Below are 19,029 nucleotides of genomic sequence, written 5' to 3' on the forward strand. Positions count from 1 at the left end.
ACTCTGGAGGCAGAGGTAGGTGAGACTACGTAGTGGATTCCAGGTCATCCTGGGCTAGAGAGCGAAACCCTACCTCGAACACCAGCCCCTGCAAAAACAACAAAATGAATGTGTCATATCTGAACTGTTAGTCGGTGTTTGCAAGCCAGGAGTCAAGTACAGGGTCTCTCCCGGCTGCGGGGGCCACCAGCCACCGCCGGCCCGAGCGCGCATGCGCATACCAGCGGCATCTCCCTCCCCCCCCCCCCCCGCAACCCCTCCGTCATCCGGGTCCTGGGCGAGCGGGCGCCGTGCGCTTGTCCCGCGGCTGAGTACTAATAAAGTTGCAGCGCGTGGACGGCGCGGGGAGAGCGCGCCGGGACGGCCCGTGAGAGAGTGAGTGAGGGGCCCCGGGGGGCGGGCAGACGAGGCCGGGGTGTCTGCAGACCCGGATGTGACTTAATCACCCTCCGGACCGGAGCGACGGGGCTCGGGCCGCGGCGGGGACACGGGGCTGCGGGCGGGGCGGAAGCGGCCCCGGGGCCTGCGGGCGGGAGGTAGGCCTCGTCCGGGTCCGCGGAAGATCCCGTCCCGCCGTGCAGGGCCTCCACGGCGTCCCGAATTGAGGACCCGCGCTGGCCGAGCTCCCAGCCACGCGTTGGCACTTGCACGGCGGCCGCGGCTCCCTCCAGGGACTCCCTCGGGTTCTCCCTCCCCCCCCCCCCACCCCCGGGGGCTGCCCCTACGGCCTCCGAAGTACCAACCTGGACGCACGGCCCCGGATGGGCTTGCACCGCCCGGGCCCCATGCTAGGTCGGCTGCAACTCAGAGCCGGCCGCTGGCATGCTCGGCCCCGGCCGCCGTCGCTTTGTGTTTCAGAGATAAGGATCCACGCTTATCGGTGGGAATTACACGCTGGTCGGTGGTGACCTGCTACTGTACTCAGCTGGCACTGAGATCCGGTTTCCACCACTTGTCTGTCAGTTTGGGGCATTGGCCAAAAAACTGTTTGCATTGCATAGCCAAGATTTCCACTTTTTGTAAACATGTATGCTGTGTCTTTTTTTCGCCCCCTTCAAGAAAAAAAAAAAAAATAAACCCACACTTTATTTGTGTGTGTGTGTTCGTGCCAGAGTCTTTTGCCCCTGCAAATGAATGCCAGTCTGGTTTTACGTGGGTGGCTGGGCATTGAACCCAGGCTGTCTGGCTTTGCAGGCAAGCACCTTTAACCTCTCAGCCATCTCCCCAGCCTATGCAGTGAGTGGCTTTTTACTGATACCGTATTCATCCATAGCCTTGGCCATTAACTTCACTATTAGTGTACTTAAAGTTCTTTAAAACGTTTTGTTTTAATTTGCACGTGTGGGTAGTGTGTACACACACACCATTGTTTCTTGCTGCTTTTATGTGGGTGGTTGGGGAATTGAACCCCAGCCTAGCAGGCTTTGCAAGTAAAACACCTTTAGTCACTGAGCCGTTCCCCGGCCTCTATGCAGTGTCCTTTTACTGCTTTGCTTGTTAACTTCACTATTAGTACTCAGTTCTTTTTTATTTTATTTACACAATGTGTGTGTGTGTGTGTGTGTGTGTGTGTGTGTGTATGAACACACTGCAGGGGTCTCTTGCTGCTGCAAACAAATGCCTGTCTGGCTTTGGGTGTATAGTTGGGGAATTGAACTCCTGCCCAGCAGGTTTTGCAAGCAAGCACCTTTATAACTGCTGAGCCATCTCCCCAGTACTCAAATTCTCCTTTCACCTTCTTCCTCCTCCCTCTTGGTCTCATCCCTTCTTCTCTTTTAAGCTGCTGCTATTATGTGGAGTTTTGGAGTCTCAGCTCTTTGAAATCTCCCCAAGTGCTGCCCCACTTAAGTCAGAGCATGCTCAGTAGGAAAGGACTGGAGCTAGGACGTGGAAGTGTTCTGATTCTGGTTTTTGATGGCTTTGGAGATTGGAAGTTGGAACGCCTGGAAGTGTGGCGGCCCTAACCACTGCAGGCCAGATCTTTATCTTGATTGTGAAGACAATGCTTCCTGGCCAGCTGGAGGTCTGGAAGGGGGTTGGATGGGAGCATTTTCCTGACTTCATTTACATTGAAATGGGTGTGGTGCTCAGTGTATCTTGTTTACCTTATCGTCTGGAAAAAGTTTTGAAGTCAGCTTGGTTTTGTCCCATCCTGCTGTTGTCCTCACATATGTTCTTAGGTACAGTGGAGACAGATGGAGTGTGTTGGCTGACTTTGATAGAAAAGGGCATGTTTTTTTTTTTTTTGTTTGATACATGTGTTTTTATTTTATTTTTTTTCTTTTATGGCTTGTTTTTGAGACAGGGTCTAGTGTAGCCCAGGCCTGCCGAATAGCTCAGGATGGCCTTGAACTCCGGATCCTCCTGCATTTATCTCCTAATTGCAGGGATTACAGGCATTTGCTGTATTACTGAGCTGACTTTCCTCTTATTTTGTGTTTTTTTCCCTGAGGCAGGGTCTCGCTAGCCCAGGCTGACTGGGAATTCACTGTGTAGCCCCAGGCTGGGCTCCTACTCACACTGACCCTCCCACCTCAGCTTCCCAAGTTCTGGGACTAAAGGTGTGTGGCACCACGCCCAGCTCCTCTTAATACATATGTGTGTGGTGTGAATGCTGTGTATCTTGAAGACACAGGCTGACAGAGGGTGGATTCCTCAATCACCCATTCACCTTTATTTATCTAGCTTTGAGATAGAGTTCCCTTAAAGAACTAAGGATTCTCCTGTCTCTCCTCTCCAGCACTGGCATTACTGGTGTATTCCTTCCTGCCCGGCTTTTACATAGGTGCTGGGGATCTGAACATGGGTCCTTAGGCTTGCATGGCAAGCATTTCATTGACTGAGCCATTTCCTCAGTCCTCATATTTAGTTTCTAATGTATCTATATGAAACGGTCTAGTACAAGGAGAAGCTGAGACAGTGAATTTAGGAGAAATAAATATTTTTGTAGGTTCTGTGCAGATGGGGAAGTTCATTATCTGCTTGTCTGGGTAGTAGAAGTGGGTAGATTGATAGATACACCTTGCCTTTCTCTTCTCTCTGGCAAAGCCGCCTGACAATTCTGCTAGAAGACTGAAAGCTGCTGCTAACAAGGTTTGAATTGGATTGTTGTTTGGTTGGTTATGTAATCTGTTGCCGAGAGTGTTATTAAAAGTTGCATTCTGTAGCAAGGTAGAGGCAAGTCAGTTCTTCTTACCCTCTTCCCTGAGTTTTAGTTCTTGGCCAACCTGCAGGCACATTACACTACAACCATAATTATACCTGGGCAGTCTGTCTGTTTCCTGTTTTCATCATGAAGCCAAACATTAGGATTTGCAGAGATGATCTTTTTGGTCCTTTGGGTTAAACAGGCAGTGATTCCAACCCTACTAAAAACAGATTTGTAACCTGGTCCAATCAAAATGTTTCGTGTTTTGAATAAAGACAGTTAAAATATCAGTATTTTATTTCTTAATAACACAATGAAATACTACACATAAATCTATTTCATATGCATTCTTTGATTGGGTCTTATATAAATTTTAATTTACCAATAGCTTGTGTAGCCTTTGAATTAAGAAAGGCCTTTTTTGTTTATGACTTATCAGTGTTTATTATTCGCAGATGCATATGTCGGTTTGGGCAGTGATGCCCACATCTGGTGGGCCTAGAGTTGACGCAAGTACACCCTGGCTTATGTGTCTTCTGTGTTCCACATGTCTGCGCTCCTGTCTCTCCTTCATGCACTGTATTAAGCATATGGTTTCTTCAGGTATTACAGATGCCCCATGTGCGGTGGCCAGATTGCCCTCAGGAGAGTGTTGTGCATGATTCCTTCCCATAAGGGTCAACTAGTGGCCTGAGGGATGAGCCTTATCTATACCAGGCATAGTCTGGGTACTCTCTTTAAAAATGTTTTTAAAATTTATTATATTTTATTTGAGAGAGAGAGAGAGAGAGAGAGAGAGAGAGAGAGAGAGGGAGAGAGAGGGAGAGAGCGAGCGAGCGCGAGCGGGCGGGAGAATGGGTGTGGTAGGGCCTTCAGCCTCTGCAAACAAACTCCAGATGCATGTTCATCTGGTTTATGTGGGTTTTGGGGAATCAAACCTAGGTTGTTTTGCTTTGTGGGCAAGTGCCTTAATCGTTGAGCCATTCCTCCAGCCCTGGATACTCTCTTGAGAACCCAGGAAGGTGGGATGCTCATAATTTGGGGTGCACAGACTGAAGAAGGTACTTTCTACCACCAAAGAAGATGGTCAAGGACCTCCCCTCACCCCAACCTTCTTGAGGTCTTTTCACTCTGTTTTCCCCTTCTAAAGGTAATAGAGTGATCATCATTGGAATTTTCTATGCAAGGTCATCTGGAGTATTGGCACTGGCTAGCCTAAACCTTTTCCTTCTGAAATGAAATGTCAAAGTGTTAGCACTCTTTTGGAGGAATTGTTAAAAAACAGATTGTTGCTCAGGCCAGTTAATTTTCCAACCTCAGAGGTCACGTGGTTCAACAGCCTTTATTCTTTCATGTCTTGGAAAGATGGGCTTTTCGTAGTCAATTAGTTCTGGAACGTGTGTGTGTGTGTGTGTGTGTGTGTGAGAGAGAGAGAGAGAGAGAGAGAGAGAGAGAGAGATGTGTATACATACACATGCACATGTGTATACACATATGTATAAATATGGAATTATGTGGGAGGTTTTGTTTCAGTTTTCTGTTTTAACTTGGTTGAGATAATATTTTGGAAGAGAGTTTCTTATTAGGACAGTTCTCTGTGTGATACATTTTAGTGCATTTTTGGAAGTTGACCATTAATGTATGTTTGGTAATAAGTTTTGCTCTTGGATCCTTTGAGACCCTCATCTTTGCCTATAATGTGTCTGTTGATAGATTAATACTCTATGGAAATTTGAAAATGGTTGTTCTGTTATGGTGACATTTTAGGTAGATTTTTCTTGTTCATTTCCATGTATGTTGTTTTGTCATACCAAAGGTAATTAAAAAACCATCACAACACCAAAAGAGTGTCCTTCTCTCACCTTTCTCTGAACATAGGGGAAGCTTTCACTTTTCAGATTTAGCTATGATCTCAGGACCTGGTGGGCTTTTCCAAGGTGGATTTTGCGTACATTCCGTTTGTCTTCATTATATTTGGGTCTGCCTTGCATCCTGAAGGACAGGCTCCCTCACTGACATGTTGTTCCTGCTTTGTGTGCACAGGAGGAGGGCTACTGCAGGAGGATTATTTCAAAGCCGTCTTCGTCTTCTGATTTCCCCCTCTTACCGAAATCTTCCTGCTCACATAGGTGAGTGTTTAAGTAACTGGCCATTTCCCACGCTTTGGAGTTGTGTAAATTAAATGATGATCAGAGGTGAAATGGTGGTCAGAACTGTGTTTACTCTCTTTTCTTCTGAGCAAGAGACTTGAACTCTAGTGTCTGTGAGGCACCTGCAGGACGTCATCACAGTGCATCAGGACACGTATTGTATGCGGGCGTTAGGTTCTACAGCAGACACGTGTTACAGTAGTGCTTCGTATGACGTGGTAGGGTAAAGGAAAGCACTGGAAGATTGACAGCTCTGACTGGTCCTGCCTCTGCAGGCCTGCGTGAGCATACTCTTCTGATAACAAGCTGGGAAATCTTGGCTTGGGTGGAGGAGGAGGGGTGTAAGTGGTCCGTCTAGATCAGGCCGTGCTTAATTAGAGGACTTAGAGGAGCAGGTGGAGCTAAAAGAGCGATTACCAGTGGGAAGAAGTGTAGATGTGGGAGATGGGAGATGAGAGCTGAGACTTGCAGAAGAGTAGCCAAGAAGGTGGGAGGTTGTGTTGGATATGTGTCAGGGATCTAGAGCCCAGCTCCTGATCAGGAGTGTGGCATCCTCTGGGAGGGCTTTTTTTTTTTTTAAATTTATTTACTATTTATTTGAGAGAAAGAGGCAAATAGAAAGAGCCTCCAGCCACTGCAAATTAATTCCAGACACTTATGTCACCTTGGGGTGCTGGTATGATTGTGCCCTCTTATACTTTCAGCTGTCCTCGTGAAGACTGATTACAGAGGAACTGTCTGTAGACCTGTCTTGGTCTTTTTGTAGAAATCCTACATGTGGCTGGCGAGTTTTAAACCCATTGTGGTTTTGGATTTGGGGTTGCTGAGACGGGAGGTGGGTTCCGGGTGATCACTTTGGATGTTATAGCCACATGGCTAAAAGATTTGTAAAGCTTTATCCTTTCTAACCCTCTGGAAAGTTAGATTTGTGTGTGTGCTTGCAAGTGGCTTACTCTGTTTTGAACTGCTTGGTTTTTGAACCCGCATCATAACCTGGGACTCTTTGTTAAAAATGTAGGCAGTGGGGCCCTACTTCTGAGCCTAATGAACTGGATTTTTTTAAGGCATGGCTATGGGGGAAAGACCCCACCCATAATTCTTTCTATAGGCCTCAGCGTGTTCAGTTTTTGACATTGGCCCCTGAACTTGTCACCTATAAGTTCATGCTCCAGAACCATTCAAGTTGAGTTTAAAAAATTGCAACGAAATCTCAATTTTTTTTTTTTTTTTTTCCCAAGGTAGGGTCTCACTCTAGCCCAGGCTGACCTGGAATTCACTATGGAGTCTCAGGGTGGCCTCGAACTCACCGTGATCCTTCTACATCTGCCTCCCAAGTGCTGCGATTAAAGGCATGCACCACCACGCCTGGTGAAATCTCGAAGTTTTAAGTACATTTGTGATTTTGTGTTGGGCCTCATTCATATGTGATGTGGGCCCTGGGCCACAGATTGGACACACAAGAATTTTGACACATGGCCTTCATTTACATGTGCTGATGTGCTCATGAGGAATTGGTTTTCTGGACACGTGTTCTTGACGCGATCAGAAAAGCTGGAGAAGGTAGAGGAGCTGCTGCTTCCAGGATCTCAGTGCAGAGCTCTGCGTGAGAGCTGAGTGCATGTGTGTTGGGGAACGGCATCAGAGAGTGGTTTGTGGGATGGGATTGGTCAGGATGTTCTGCTTGAGTCTGAGGGAAGAGCAGTACGTGTGGGTTATTAATATGACTTCGTTTGAAGTGGGAGCCTCGAAGTTTAGCAGCGCTTGCTTGTTCATACACTGAATACTACACTGAACTCTGGTCTTTGTGCCTCTGTATCAGCCTCCCAGGTCAGTTGATAACAACCTCCATTCTTCCAGTTGTTCAGGCTAACGCCCAGGGATCATTGTTGACTCTTCTGTTCTCACACCCCTATCTTTCCATCAGGAGACCTGTGGTCTGTTCTCTTTCTCCTTCCTCCTTTCCTTCCTTCCCCCCTCTCTTTCTGTCTCTCTCTCTTTCTCTTGTGTTTGTGTGTGTGTGTGTGTGTGTGTGTGTGTGTGTGTGTGTGTAATACCCACCGTCTTGCTTGTCTCCATTCATTCTCTGCACACCAGCCAGAATAATCCCCGCACCCTGTTTTTTGAGGCAGGGTCTTACTCTAGCCCAGATTGACCTAGAAGTTCCTCTGTAGCCCAAGCTGGCCTTGAACTCATTGAGATCTGCCTATCTCAGTCTCTTCAGTGCTCGGATTAAAGGTGTGTGTGACCACACTCGCTCAGTGTAATTTTATTATTATTCATTTTTAAGCTGGGGGGTTGGTGAGCAAATGGGCACACCATGGTCTCTTGCCATTGCAAATGAACTCCTGATTCATGTGCCACTTAGGGCATCTGGTTTTATGTGGGTACCAGGGAATCAAACCCTGGCCTTCAGAGTTTGCAAACAAGTGCCTTAACCACTGACCCATCTCTCCAGCCCCCTCAGAGTAAAACAATATTAATCAGGCACTGTGTCTCCACTCAGCTACATTTACAGTAGAAACTCCATCACTTGTCATTTCTAGGCATGCTGGTCTGGTTCTTTCCCTCTTTAACCCATTCTTTACTTTTCTCCTCCGTGCTCACGTTCTTGGCCCCCGAGCTCCTTGACCATAGCAGGTCTGTGTCTGCTCCACAACCTGAGCACCGCTGTTGTTCTTGTTCTGATGCCTGTCTGGTCCTCTTCACTGTCTTAAAATCAGGTTTGTTTCTTATCTTTTCAGTGAGGCCCACCTGAGTCATCTTAAAATAATGCTTTTCTCCAAGTACTCCTTTGAACATCCCTCTGCTTTCTGCTTTCCCCCACCACCATGGCAATTTTGTTTGTTTGAGACAGGGTCTTACTATGTAGCTCTGGCTAGCCTGGAACTCACTAGGATGGGCTAGCCTCGAGTTCATGGTGCTCTTCCTGTCTCAGCCCCCAAGTCCTTGGTTATGGGCATACTACACCACACCTGACTCGTCCAGACACTTAGTGGTGTCTACTGGAATGTCACTGATGTGAGGTAAGGGTTTTAGCCCCTTTTCTTGCTCTTATGTTTCTAGCTTATAAAATGTTGCATTAATAACTGTTGAATTTATTGTTAGTATATTAATTTTAATAAATGATATATCTAGTAAGTACTAAATATCAAATGGATGACTTAATGAATAAATTATGTCAGTGTGCAGGCTACTATTCCCTAAAGATTACCTACTAGTGGGCGAGAAGTCAGTGAACAGTTGACTTGACAGTGAGAGGAAGGGAGCACCCCTCTTAGATCTGGGGGTGATTAGGGAAGGCCTTGGGAGGATGGCTACACTGAAACCTGCAGAAGAGAGCCAGGCGGGAGGGTGGCTGGGGCTTGAGCAGAAAGCGGCATTGGCAGACCGGAGGCGCAGGAAGAGCAGCCTGTGATGTCTCAGTAGCACTCACTGAGAGTGGGGGTGTGGGGCACGTCTAGAGCAGGTGCTTCCTTGCCTCTGCTCCTTGGTACCTTGTGCACCTCATAGGGACACGGAGGAGTGGGTTGGTGTATGAAGGAGATGCTGGACCGTCTGCGTTGTTTGAGTGCTTTTGTAAGTGACGTAGGAAAGAGCACTGTTGCTATCTCTGCACCCTCCAAAAGTGTTCTGGTATGGATGAAGGAGGAGGGCAGGATCAAAAGTCATTAGACTAGCAGAGGGTCTAGTAGGAAGGAGAAGGAGTTCAGTGGAAGGCGTGTGGGCAAGTGAGGGGTCCAAAGAAGGTATTGGGAGGGGATTATAATGACATTACATTGTGCTCATGTAAGACAGTTGGTAATTTTTGTAAGTTAATACAACAGCAAAAGGCACCCTGTTGATTCCTTCACCTGTGTGCAATGAAAAACTGTGTGAATCCTGGTCTGTACCATGGTCTGGTAGACAGTTTTTGTTCACTCGGTAAACGTTTAAAAGATCACGACTGAACTGCTTGCCTGAGTGCCTGTACTTTCATCAGACGTGGGTCTGCTGCATGGTCATTTCTGCTTTCCTATTGGCTTAGGCTGCTACAGTCATGGAAGTCTTTGCCATTAGTTTTTGATTGATTTTTTTTTTGTATCCTCATATTATAATTATTATTATTGTTTTTGGTTTTTGAGGTAGGGTCTTACTCTACTCCAGGCTGACCTGGAATTCACTATGGAGTCTCAGGGTGGCCTCGAACTCACGGCAATCCACCTACCTCTGCCTCCCGAGTGCTGGGATTAAAGGCGTGTGCCACCACACTCAGTGGTTCTTCATATTATTTTTTAATTTGATTTTTTAAAAATTTGATTTCAGTCTCAAAATTTCTAGAACTCTAAGTACATTTGAGGTTATACTTTTGAAATCTGAATGTGTCCCAATACTGTAAATCTTCAGCCAGGTTTTAATATGGCTGAGGCATGTCTTCACTTGGTTTAAAAATCTTTTTCCTCTGACTTTTAAACAAATATTTTATTAAATTACTTACTTTTTAATAGTGCTCAAGATTGAATCGAGTGGCTTGTGTAAATGCTGAACAACAGTCAGTATAGAAATACATGTTTATTGTTATTTAGAAGAATATTAGGGACCCTGTCATACCTAAAGATTTATAAATCTTAGTATCCTGGCTTCTTTTCTAGCTCTGAACTCATTTCTCTTAAGATACAACAAAACACATCAATCAGAAGGCTATTGTCAAGAGACGTCTTCATAAACCAGGCAAGCTATAAAGTAGCAGATAATAGGTTCGTAGTTAGTAAGTTCCTATGACTTCTGATGTAAGAACTAGCACGTGTTCTTGCTTGCTCAATTTCTGGCCTTCTATGCTTGCCATACCCTGCCCCATGTCTTTATAATCTCTCTTTTTTACTCCCTTCCCTCCCCCTTTCTTTTCTGTCTTCCTGTTCCTCTTCATATTCCATGGCCAATTTTGCCATATCCCCCCTCCATTTTAATGTCTTTATAATCTCTTTCACTTCCTTCCCTCCCCCTTTTCTTTTCTTTCTTCCTGTTCCTATTCCTTGCCAAGATCTTTTAGATTATGAGTATGGTCTTTTAAAGTCCGAGTTCTTAGCATGGAGTATTCCTGACATACAATAGATACCTAGTAATTTTTTTAAAGTTAAATATACACTATCTCAAGTATTTCCCTAACTTCTACTCATGTGACCCTCAACATCTGCATATTTCCCCTCGTCTCTCGGTGCTCCACTGTAACTAATGAGAGCCTCTCCACTATAACTTCTTTTTAAAAAAAAAAATTATTTATTTATTTATTTGAGAGCGGCAGACACACACACACAGAGAATGGGCACGCCAGGGCCTCCAGCCACTGAAAACGAACTTCGGATGCATGCTCCCCCTTGTGCATTTGGCTAACGTGGGTCCTGGGGAACCGAGCCTTGAACCGGGGTCCTTAGGCTTCACAGGCAAGTGCTTAACCGCTAAGCCATCTCTCCAGCCCCCCACTATAACTTCTTGCTCCATTTTTGGCCATATCTAGAGTTCTCTTACTTGATAAGTGATGTCTTTATTTATTTATTTTTTTGGTTGTATTTATAGCCTTTTCCTTTCTTATTTGCCTCTTTTCATTCACTAAGACTTGGTCACCAAATCGTAGGTTTATTTGTCGTGTTCCCTTACCCTTCTGTCTTTGTTGGTCTGAGCACCAGCATACTGGTGTGCACATCCTTTTAGTGGCTGAACTACTCCCTGTCTTCTATTCCATCGCCTCTGCCCACCTACTTTCTCTCTCTCTCCTTTTCTGTGAGGTAGGGTCTCACTCTATCCCAGGCTGACCCGGAACTCACTATGTAGTGTAGGGTGGCCTCGAACTCATGGTAATCCTACCTCTGTCTCCTGAGTGCTAGGATTAAAGGCGTGTGCCACCATGCCCGGATCTCCTTTCTTTTTATTTGATCATGTGTCACCACATCTGTCCTCTTGAAATGAGTCTTTGAAAATGTCTTTCTGCTGAGATGGATGACTTTTCATTGCACATGGGATTTCCTGGGGTAGTTTGATGCACTAGCCCTGGATTCATTCTTTCCCAGATTGCCTTTCTCTTCCTTTCACAGCCAAGGATTGTCTATTCCCAGCTTCCTCGGGGTTTCCTTATTCTTGTCCTGTGGCTAAGTAGACTATGAATGACCATGTCTTACTCCTGTTTAGTACTTAGCATGGAGCCGCGGGGCGCCACTCTCAAAGTCTGTGCGGGTATGACCCACAGTCGTCCTCAGCTGAGCAGCCTTTGACTTCTCTGCAGCAGGGAGCCGAGTTTAGAAGTTTGTCTTCGCTGGATACTTAATGCATATTCACATCGTCCTATACTTCCGTGCTTGTAACACAGTCACCTCTTGAGCAATCTCATTCACAGGGGCAGCGTTTTCACCTGTCTTCCTGACTGCCTGACTGCAGTCATACGGTATGATTCCTCCTCCATCCCACGCATGGTGTCCAAGCACATGTGGGTTTGCAAGTGTTTGCACTCAGTTTCATTTATTCATGCTGCAGTGATGCTGAGAACTGACTGGCTCACCTAACTCAGGCTTTCTAATGAGATTATAGTTTTTGGCGAATTCTGGTTTTTAAACATAAGCAGAATTTCCCTAAAAGATGTCTTGGGCACTGATCAGTTTAATTTATATTTTATGTTGTAGTTTGTACTTGGTTAGTCTCTTATAAATTAATGTCAATTAACATGACTTGACTTTAAAAAAGAAAGGCTTGGTTTGGCAGTGTTCTAAGATATTGCTTTACCATGGCTTCAGAGCAAGAGAGAGAAAGTAGAACTTGTCCTCTGTCTTTGATGCTGCTGAAGTCAAATGTAAGTATCTTAAAGTAACTTCTTATGCAGGATTAAGCTCTTTGAAGCCTATTGACTTTTGAGTTTTCTTATGTACTAAATGTATCTTACTTTTTGGGGGGGTGTCAGGAGTTGAGTTGAGACAAGGTCTTGATGTGTAGCACTGGCTTGCCTAAAACTTGCTAAATAGACCAGCCTGGCCTGGAACTTCTGGTCCTCTTCCTGCCTCTACTGCCTGGTTTTAGACATAGAGATGTGTGTTCACCACTTCTTAAACATAACTCATACAGTACATATTCTTCCCAGCGGTGTACTGTAGCAGTGGGCTCCCTGGCCCAGAATGAGGCTGGGGAGATGGCAGATAGAATCTCCTGAAATATTTCTGTCCAGGCAGCCTCCTACATAAGGGACTGTCACTGTGTCTGCCCTTTGACTTAGTGGATGGCTTAGCGGTGGGGAGACTTGTGGCACCCATTAGTTCCAGAAACACAATTAGACTTGAGACAAAAGTAAAGTTCATTCCTATTGGGTAGCTTATTAGCAGTAGCTGAGCCTCTGTAACATTGCTGGTGACACCAGAGAAGCTGTGAGTAATGCGGGAAGAGGCCAAGAAAGGAGCCCAAGGGCACAACAGGTGCTGGGGGCAGGGATGAGGACCAGCAGAAAGGATGGGGCGGAGAGAAGGAAATCTGCTTACCTCTTCTGAAGTAAGGCCTGTCCCCTGAGTTCTTTATGGTTCCAGGCATGCTCAGGCACCTTCACTTCCCACTACATGGCATAGGGAGTTGTGGCCACATTTTAGTTCTGGTACTTAGTCAGGTTTGGGAGTTAAGTTTTAGATTCATATTTCATCCCTTTAGTAGATAGCTTAGTTCCTCTCCCTTAAGCAAGCGCTCAGGAAATATAAAGGTGGTGAGTCTGAAGGTGTGTATTTGGGCCTCTAGGTCTGAAGGGCTTTAGAGTCAGGATGCAGGAATGGTACTTGTTGTTGTTGTTGTTATTGTTTGTTTTTCAAAGTAGGGTCTTGCTCTGACCCAGACTGACCTGGAATTCACTATGTAGTCTCAGGCTGACCTTGAACTCACTGTGATCCTCCTACCTCTGCCCCCTGAGTGCTGGGATTAAAGGTCCACCATGCCCGGCATGAATAGTACATTTTAAAATGTGTATATATATATGTGTGTGTGTGTCTCTATCTGGGGGAGGGGGGCTTGCGAACTTCTGAGTTAAGGCTTCTTGCATCAGCATGGGAGGGTTTTTTATTGGAGCATAGGTAACTTACACTAAAGAAAGACACCCCACCCCCCAGAAACCATGAATTGCTAGTAGCTGTAAAGAATTCTGGGGGACAGGCCTCATGAGCTCCCTCCATCCCTGTTGGTAAGTCTAATTGAGCAGATCTTGTGCAGGTAACCACAGCTTCCATGAGTTCATGAGTGCCACAGCTATGTCATGTGCGGAGAACAGCATTCCACAGCCTTTCTCCCTGTCTTCCAGCTTGTACATTCTTCCTACCCCCATGGCTGTGATGTTTCTTCAGCCTTGGAGGGGTGACATCGATGCCTCATTTAGCACTGAGCACTCAACAGTCAATGTCAGTGTTTTGACCAGTTTTGAGCCACTGTAGTAAACTGCAGACCTCAAATCCAGTCAGGAAGCAGATGGTTACCCCACTAACAGTCATGTCACCATTGCACCAGTAGTCACAACCTACCTGACAGGTCAGTTCTGTAGCATGCAGAATCCAGAGCTATGTGGAACCTTTGATGCCATTTCTCCCCCGTAGTCTGGGTAGACCTGGCACTATGAAGCTAGCCAGCAGGGGGAAGCCTCCAGCTCCGTCTGCGCTTAATTTCTCAGTGTCTTGCAACAACAGTGTTGCAGCCATAACTTCATCTAGTTTTGGTGGATAACCAAGAACAGTGAGAGTAGCCTGTATTGCTGTGGGGTCCTCTGGGGTCTCCTTGAACAACAACTCATAGGGAGGTATCTCACATCTGCCATTGGGTTTTTCTTTTTATAACTCATGGTTTCTGGAAGTGACTTAATTCACTGCTATCGTGCTCCGTCCCTTTCCGTGTTTTCTAGGCACTCAGTAGAGAATCTGTTTCTGAGTGCTGGATTACAGGCATGTGCCACCACACTTGGCTGCAGCTCCTCCTTAATGGCTTGAAGTCGTCTTTCAACTTCCTGTGCCGCTTTCTGAGGTGCTTGCCAGTCTACGTTGGTGGGATTGGTGGGGGGGATCATAGTGCAAGCAATGGAGAGGGGAGGAGCACGACCAGCTCTGTGCGCCCTGTTGTCTTAATCCCAGAACCAGTCCATGGCAACTAGAGATGAGTAAAGGTGAAGATGAGTGTTGGAACATGTCCACTACAGATCATGTCATGCCTTTTCCTTGTTTCACCTGGGCTCTGTAGCCAGTTGAGTGTATCCAAGCTGTCCAGCAGTCATTCTGCCTTCCTTTCCTGCTGTAGCAACCTGGGCATTTCTCTCGCTAACACACTGTTGAAGGCAAGGCCCTGTGAACAGAGCAAGCCCCAGTGCTGTTATACTTCAAGAAGATCCACAGCAGACACCTTGACCACAAGAGTGTGGGGATTTCTTTTTTTTAATATACTTATATATTTATTTAAGAAATACGCAGATAGACACAGAATGAGCATGCCAGGGCATGTAGACCCTGCAAACGAACTCCAGACGCATGTGTTGCTATGTGTATCTGGCGTACATGGGTACTGGGGAGTTGAACCTGTGTTCTTAGGCTTCACAGCAAGCACCTTCACGCTAAGCCATCTGTCTAGCCTGAGTGTTGGGATTTCTAATTATGGATGGAAGCTCAGGGAGTGAGGACCTGTATTGGTGGTAACATTGCTGGTCCTCACCTTTGAAGACAAGGTTCCTCATAAAGTTAAAAGTGATTTAAGCAAAGTTTGACTATCTTACATGTCTCTCGTGATTTGTAACAGAGAGGAGAGGGAAGAGTCTCAGCTCTGAATCTCCTACCCCAGGTTCTGTGTGGAGAAGCTGACTGCTGAAGAAGGTACAGATTGGCATAGGGACAGGTCTCCTCAGATTTCATCCCCCCCCACACACACAAAATCAGGTCTCTTGTTTTGACACGTGTGTATAGTATGTGTGATGTGGTGTGTCATAATATATGTACATGTGTGTGGAGGCCAAGGAGAAGTCCACTGTTTGCCTCTTTTGCTCCTCAGTGTTGTTTCCATGAGAGAATGTCTTATCGTACCTGGAACTGCTGGTTTTGGTCAGACTGGCTGACCACCGAGCCCCATGGCTACTCTTTTCTCCACCACCCAAGGACTGGGTTATTGGCATGTTTGGCATACCCAACTTTTACATGGATGCTGGAGATCAGCTGAGGCTTTCTCTGGCCCTCATGCTTGTGTGGCACGTGCTCTTCCCTGCTAAGCTACCTCCCTAGCCAACAAGTCTTTAATTTTTTTTTTATTTTTTATTTTTTTTGTGCATGTGGTTTTTCAAGGTAAGGTTTTGCTCTATCTAGACCAGGCTGACCTGGAATTTACTATGTAGTCTCAGGGTAACCTTGAACTCTCAGCAATCCTCCTACCTCTAGCTGCCAAGTACTGGGACTAAAGGCGTGCACCACCAGTCCCACTCTTTGATTTTTTTAATTTTTTTTTGTTTGTTTATTTTATTTATTTGAGGGCAACAGACAGAAAGAGAAAGAGGCAGAGAGAGAGAGAGAGAGAGAGAGAGAGAGAGAGAGAGGGAGAGAGAATGGGCATGTTAGGGATTCTAGCCACTGCAAACAAACTTCAGACATGTGCGCCCCCTTGTGTATCTGGCTAATGTGGGTTCTGAGGAATTGAGCCTCGAACCAGGGTCCTTAGGCTTTACAGGCAAGTGCTTAACTGCTAAGCCATCTCTCCAGCCCACTCTTTGATTTTTTTTTTTTTTTTACTAAAAGAATAAAGATTTTTTATTAAGCATTGTAAGTTGCATTCAATAGCCTCCGGATACGCCACACCACAATCCATTGAAAAGCCATGCTATTCAAGTCACATTGTTAGATGCAAACTGTACCAAAAATTGTCATAATGTATACCAAACTGTCAAACAAATCAAAACAAAAAAGTATTTTTAAAGCTAAAAATGCTAAAAGATTTAAAAATAGATACACAATTCAATCCAAAATGTCACTTTCTATCTTATAATTTCTATTGGCTTCTTTGATATCTTAAACAATTTAATTTAGCGAGGATGCTGCAGGCAGACAACCATTCTGCACCATCCAGGCAGGGCTGGGGAGAACACTAGGGAGTAAAGTGCTTCCCTTGCAAGCTGAGGCCCTCAGTTCTATTCCCAGAACACAGGTTAAAAAATAAACGCACAGGTAGGTAGGTGGAGATAGATGATAGGTAGAAAGACAGATAGACACACAGACAGACAGACAACAGATAGATGAGAAATGAGAGAGAGAAAAGTTGGGCAGAGTTGCAGGCACTTGCAATCCCAGTACTAAGAAAGTGGAGATGGGCGGGTCCCTGCTACAAGCTGTCCTATAAGAACTTAGCCATACCTGTATCCCAAGGGGTGTATTCAGACCAGCCTCAGAAAATAAAAAATAAACCAAAGGGTCTACTCAGTATTTTTTTTAATAAAATTTTTATTTATTTGTTAGAGAGAGGGGGGGAGAGAGAGAGAGAGAGAGAGAGAGAGAGTGATGCAGGTACACCAGGGCCTCCAGCCACTACAAAGGAACTACAGATGCATGTGCCACCATGTGCACCTGGCTTATGTGGGACCTGGAGAATCATACCTGGGTTCTTACGCTTTGCAGGCAAGTGCCTTAACCACTAAGCCATCTCTCCAGCTCCAGCTGTGCCTTTATTTTCCTTTGATTTTTAGATAATTTTCAGTTTCCTCCTGGATTTCTTCAGAGCGTATTGTTTAGTCTTAAAGTATTTGTGAAGCTTTTGTAGTTTCTTTTTCCATAACACTATTCCATCTGATCGGTTACTGAAAAGTATAATTTCATTCTCTCGTTATTTCTGGTTTAATGTGGCCAGTTTGATTGCTTGGCAGCAATCCATCTACACGGGGTGGAGGAGGACAAAGACACAGACATGTCCATGTTCACTCTGTCCCTCTTCCATGGCCCAGACACAGCAGAGCGCACAGCCACTGCCATCTGGCAGCCCCCAGAGGAGTGCCTGGCATTTGTAGACACTTGTAGCTGTCGGAAAGTATCTGCCGAGTGAAAGCATCTGTTGGCTCTTGAACAAGCTCCTCTGTGTACCCTGTAATATTTATTTATTAGAAAAAAGAGAGGGGGCAGAGAGAGTGGGGGTGCCAGGATCTCCAGCCACTGTAAACAAACTCCAGACACATTCGTTATCTTGTGCATCTGGCCTACATGTGTCTTGGGGGATTGAACCTGGGTCCTTTGACGTGCTATTTCAGTAGGCACTCTGGAAAGTCTGACAGAGGATTTTACCTACTCTTAGCAGTAGAACATCATATCTCTTGTCATTGCCAAGAACTTCATTTGTTTTCTTTTAATTTGTGTGTGTGCATGAGTGCACAAGTCTTCATGTGCCCATGTAAAGCCAAAGTGCAGCCTTGAGTGTTGTTCCTAAGATAACATTCACTTGTTTTTGAGACAGTCTCTCACTGGCCTGGAACTTGGCCAGGTAAGCCACATTGGCTGGCCAGCAAGCTGCAGGGACCCACCATTGTAAGTCTGTGAACCATTGTAGAGCATGACTATGCTAGGGAAGAAGTAGGATCAGGTGAACAGTGATGCTACCTGTGACTGTGACCCACTGCAGAGAAGGAGGGGCCTTCAGCACTGGCTTTCGGAAGACCATGCCCTTTTCCTCTGCTGGTGAAGTATTCACTCATGCTCTGAAGAGGGCCATGAGCAGTCATGGAGCTCTTAGAAAAATGCCTTTTTCTTGGTTTATCTTTTTCTTTGGCTTTGGAATGCTCTTCAGTCCCATGGGTTTTAGTGTACTGAAGTTGAATCGATGTAACTGAGGCCTTTTCTCTTTCAGGGTCTGCACCAGCGAGAGAAGCATATGGCCCGTGTGGTGGTAAACGCTCCCCCTCCTCAAGTGGAGCCTGGGCTTAGGACCTGGGCGTGACTCTGCAGCCCATTAGCGCCTTCAGCAGCCGCTGCCTCTGGTTGCGGGACAGCCTCTGTGGAGCCGTGGCAAATGACGTCAATGGCCAGCTTGTTTTCCTTTACTAGTCCAGCAGTGAAGCGATTGTTGGGCTGGAAACAAGGGGACGAGGAGGAAAAATGGGCAGAAAAGGCAGTTGATGCTCTGGTGAAAAAGCTGAAGAAGAAGAAAGGTGCGATGGAGGAGCTGGAGAAAGCCTTGAGCAGCCCGGGGCAGCCGAGCAGGTGTGTCACCATTCCCAGGTCTCTAGATGGACGCCTCCAGGTTTCTCACAGGAAGGGCCTGCCCCACGTCATATACTGCCGTGTCTGGCGCTGGCCTGATTTGCAGAGCCACCATGAGTTGAAACCATTGGATATTTGTGAATTTCCCTTTGGATCTAAGCAAAAGGAAGTTTGCATCAACCCATATCACTATAAGAGAGTGGAGAGCCCAGGTATGTATTGCTTGACTAAGAACTTGCAAAACAACCAGTCTGTGCCTGAAATGTTCATACTGAGTTTATTTACTGAAGGTTACCTTACCTGTGTTTCTTTTTCTCTTCTCCCTCCCCCCTTTTCTTCTTCTTCTTCTTTTTTTTTTCTTTTCCTTAGAGAGGGAGAAAAAGAGAATAGGCACCCCAGGGCCTCTAGCCATTACAAATGAACTCCACATGCATGTGCCACCTTGTGCATCTAGCTTATGTGGACACTGGGAAATTGAACCTGGGTCCTTAGGTTTTGCAGGCAAGCACTAAGCCATCTCCCCAGCCTTGGTTTTCTTCTTTTT

General features: G+C 45.9%; 1 protein-coding gene across 2 annotated transcripts in view; it reads left to right on the plus strand.

The window, feature by feature from the left end:
• The first annotated feature begins 250 nt into the window (after positions 1–250).
• Positions 251–19,029, plus strand: part of Smad5 (SMAD family member 5) — a 36,295-nt gene continuing 17,516 nt past the window's right edge. The window contains exons 1-3 of one of the 2 annotated variants that reach the window (XM_045151811.1): positions 251–375; positions 5,192–5,277; positions 18,133–18,697. In XM_045151811.1, the coding sequence (XP_045007746.1) occupies positions 18,295–18,697 (403 nt within the window). In that variant the 5' untranslated portion in view covers positions 251–375; positions 5,192–5,277; positions 18,133–18,294. The remainder of the gene's footprint in view (positions 376–5,191; positions 5,278–18,132; positions 18,698–19,029) is intronic. The other variant, XM_004665083.3, reaches the window with a different exon arrangement.

Source organism: Jaculus jaculus, chromosome 6 (genome assembly GCF_020740685.1).
Source record: "Jaculus jaculus isolate mJacJac1 chromosome 6, mJacJac1.mat.Y.cur, whole genome shotgun sequence".
Lineage (NCBI taxonomy): Eukaryota > Metazoa > Chordata > Mammalia > Rodentia > Dipodidae > Jaculus > Jaculus jaculus.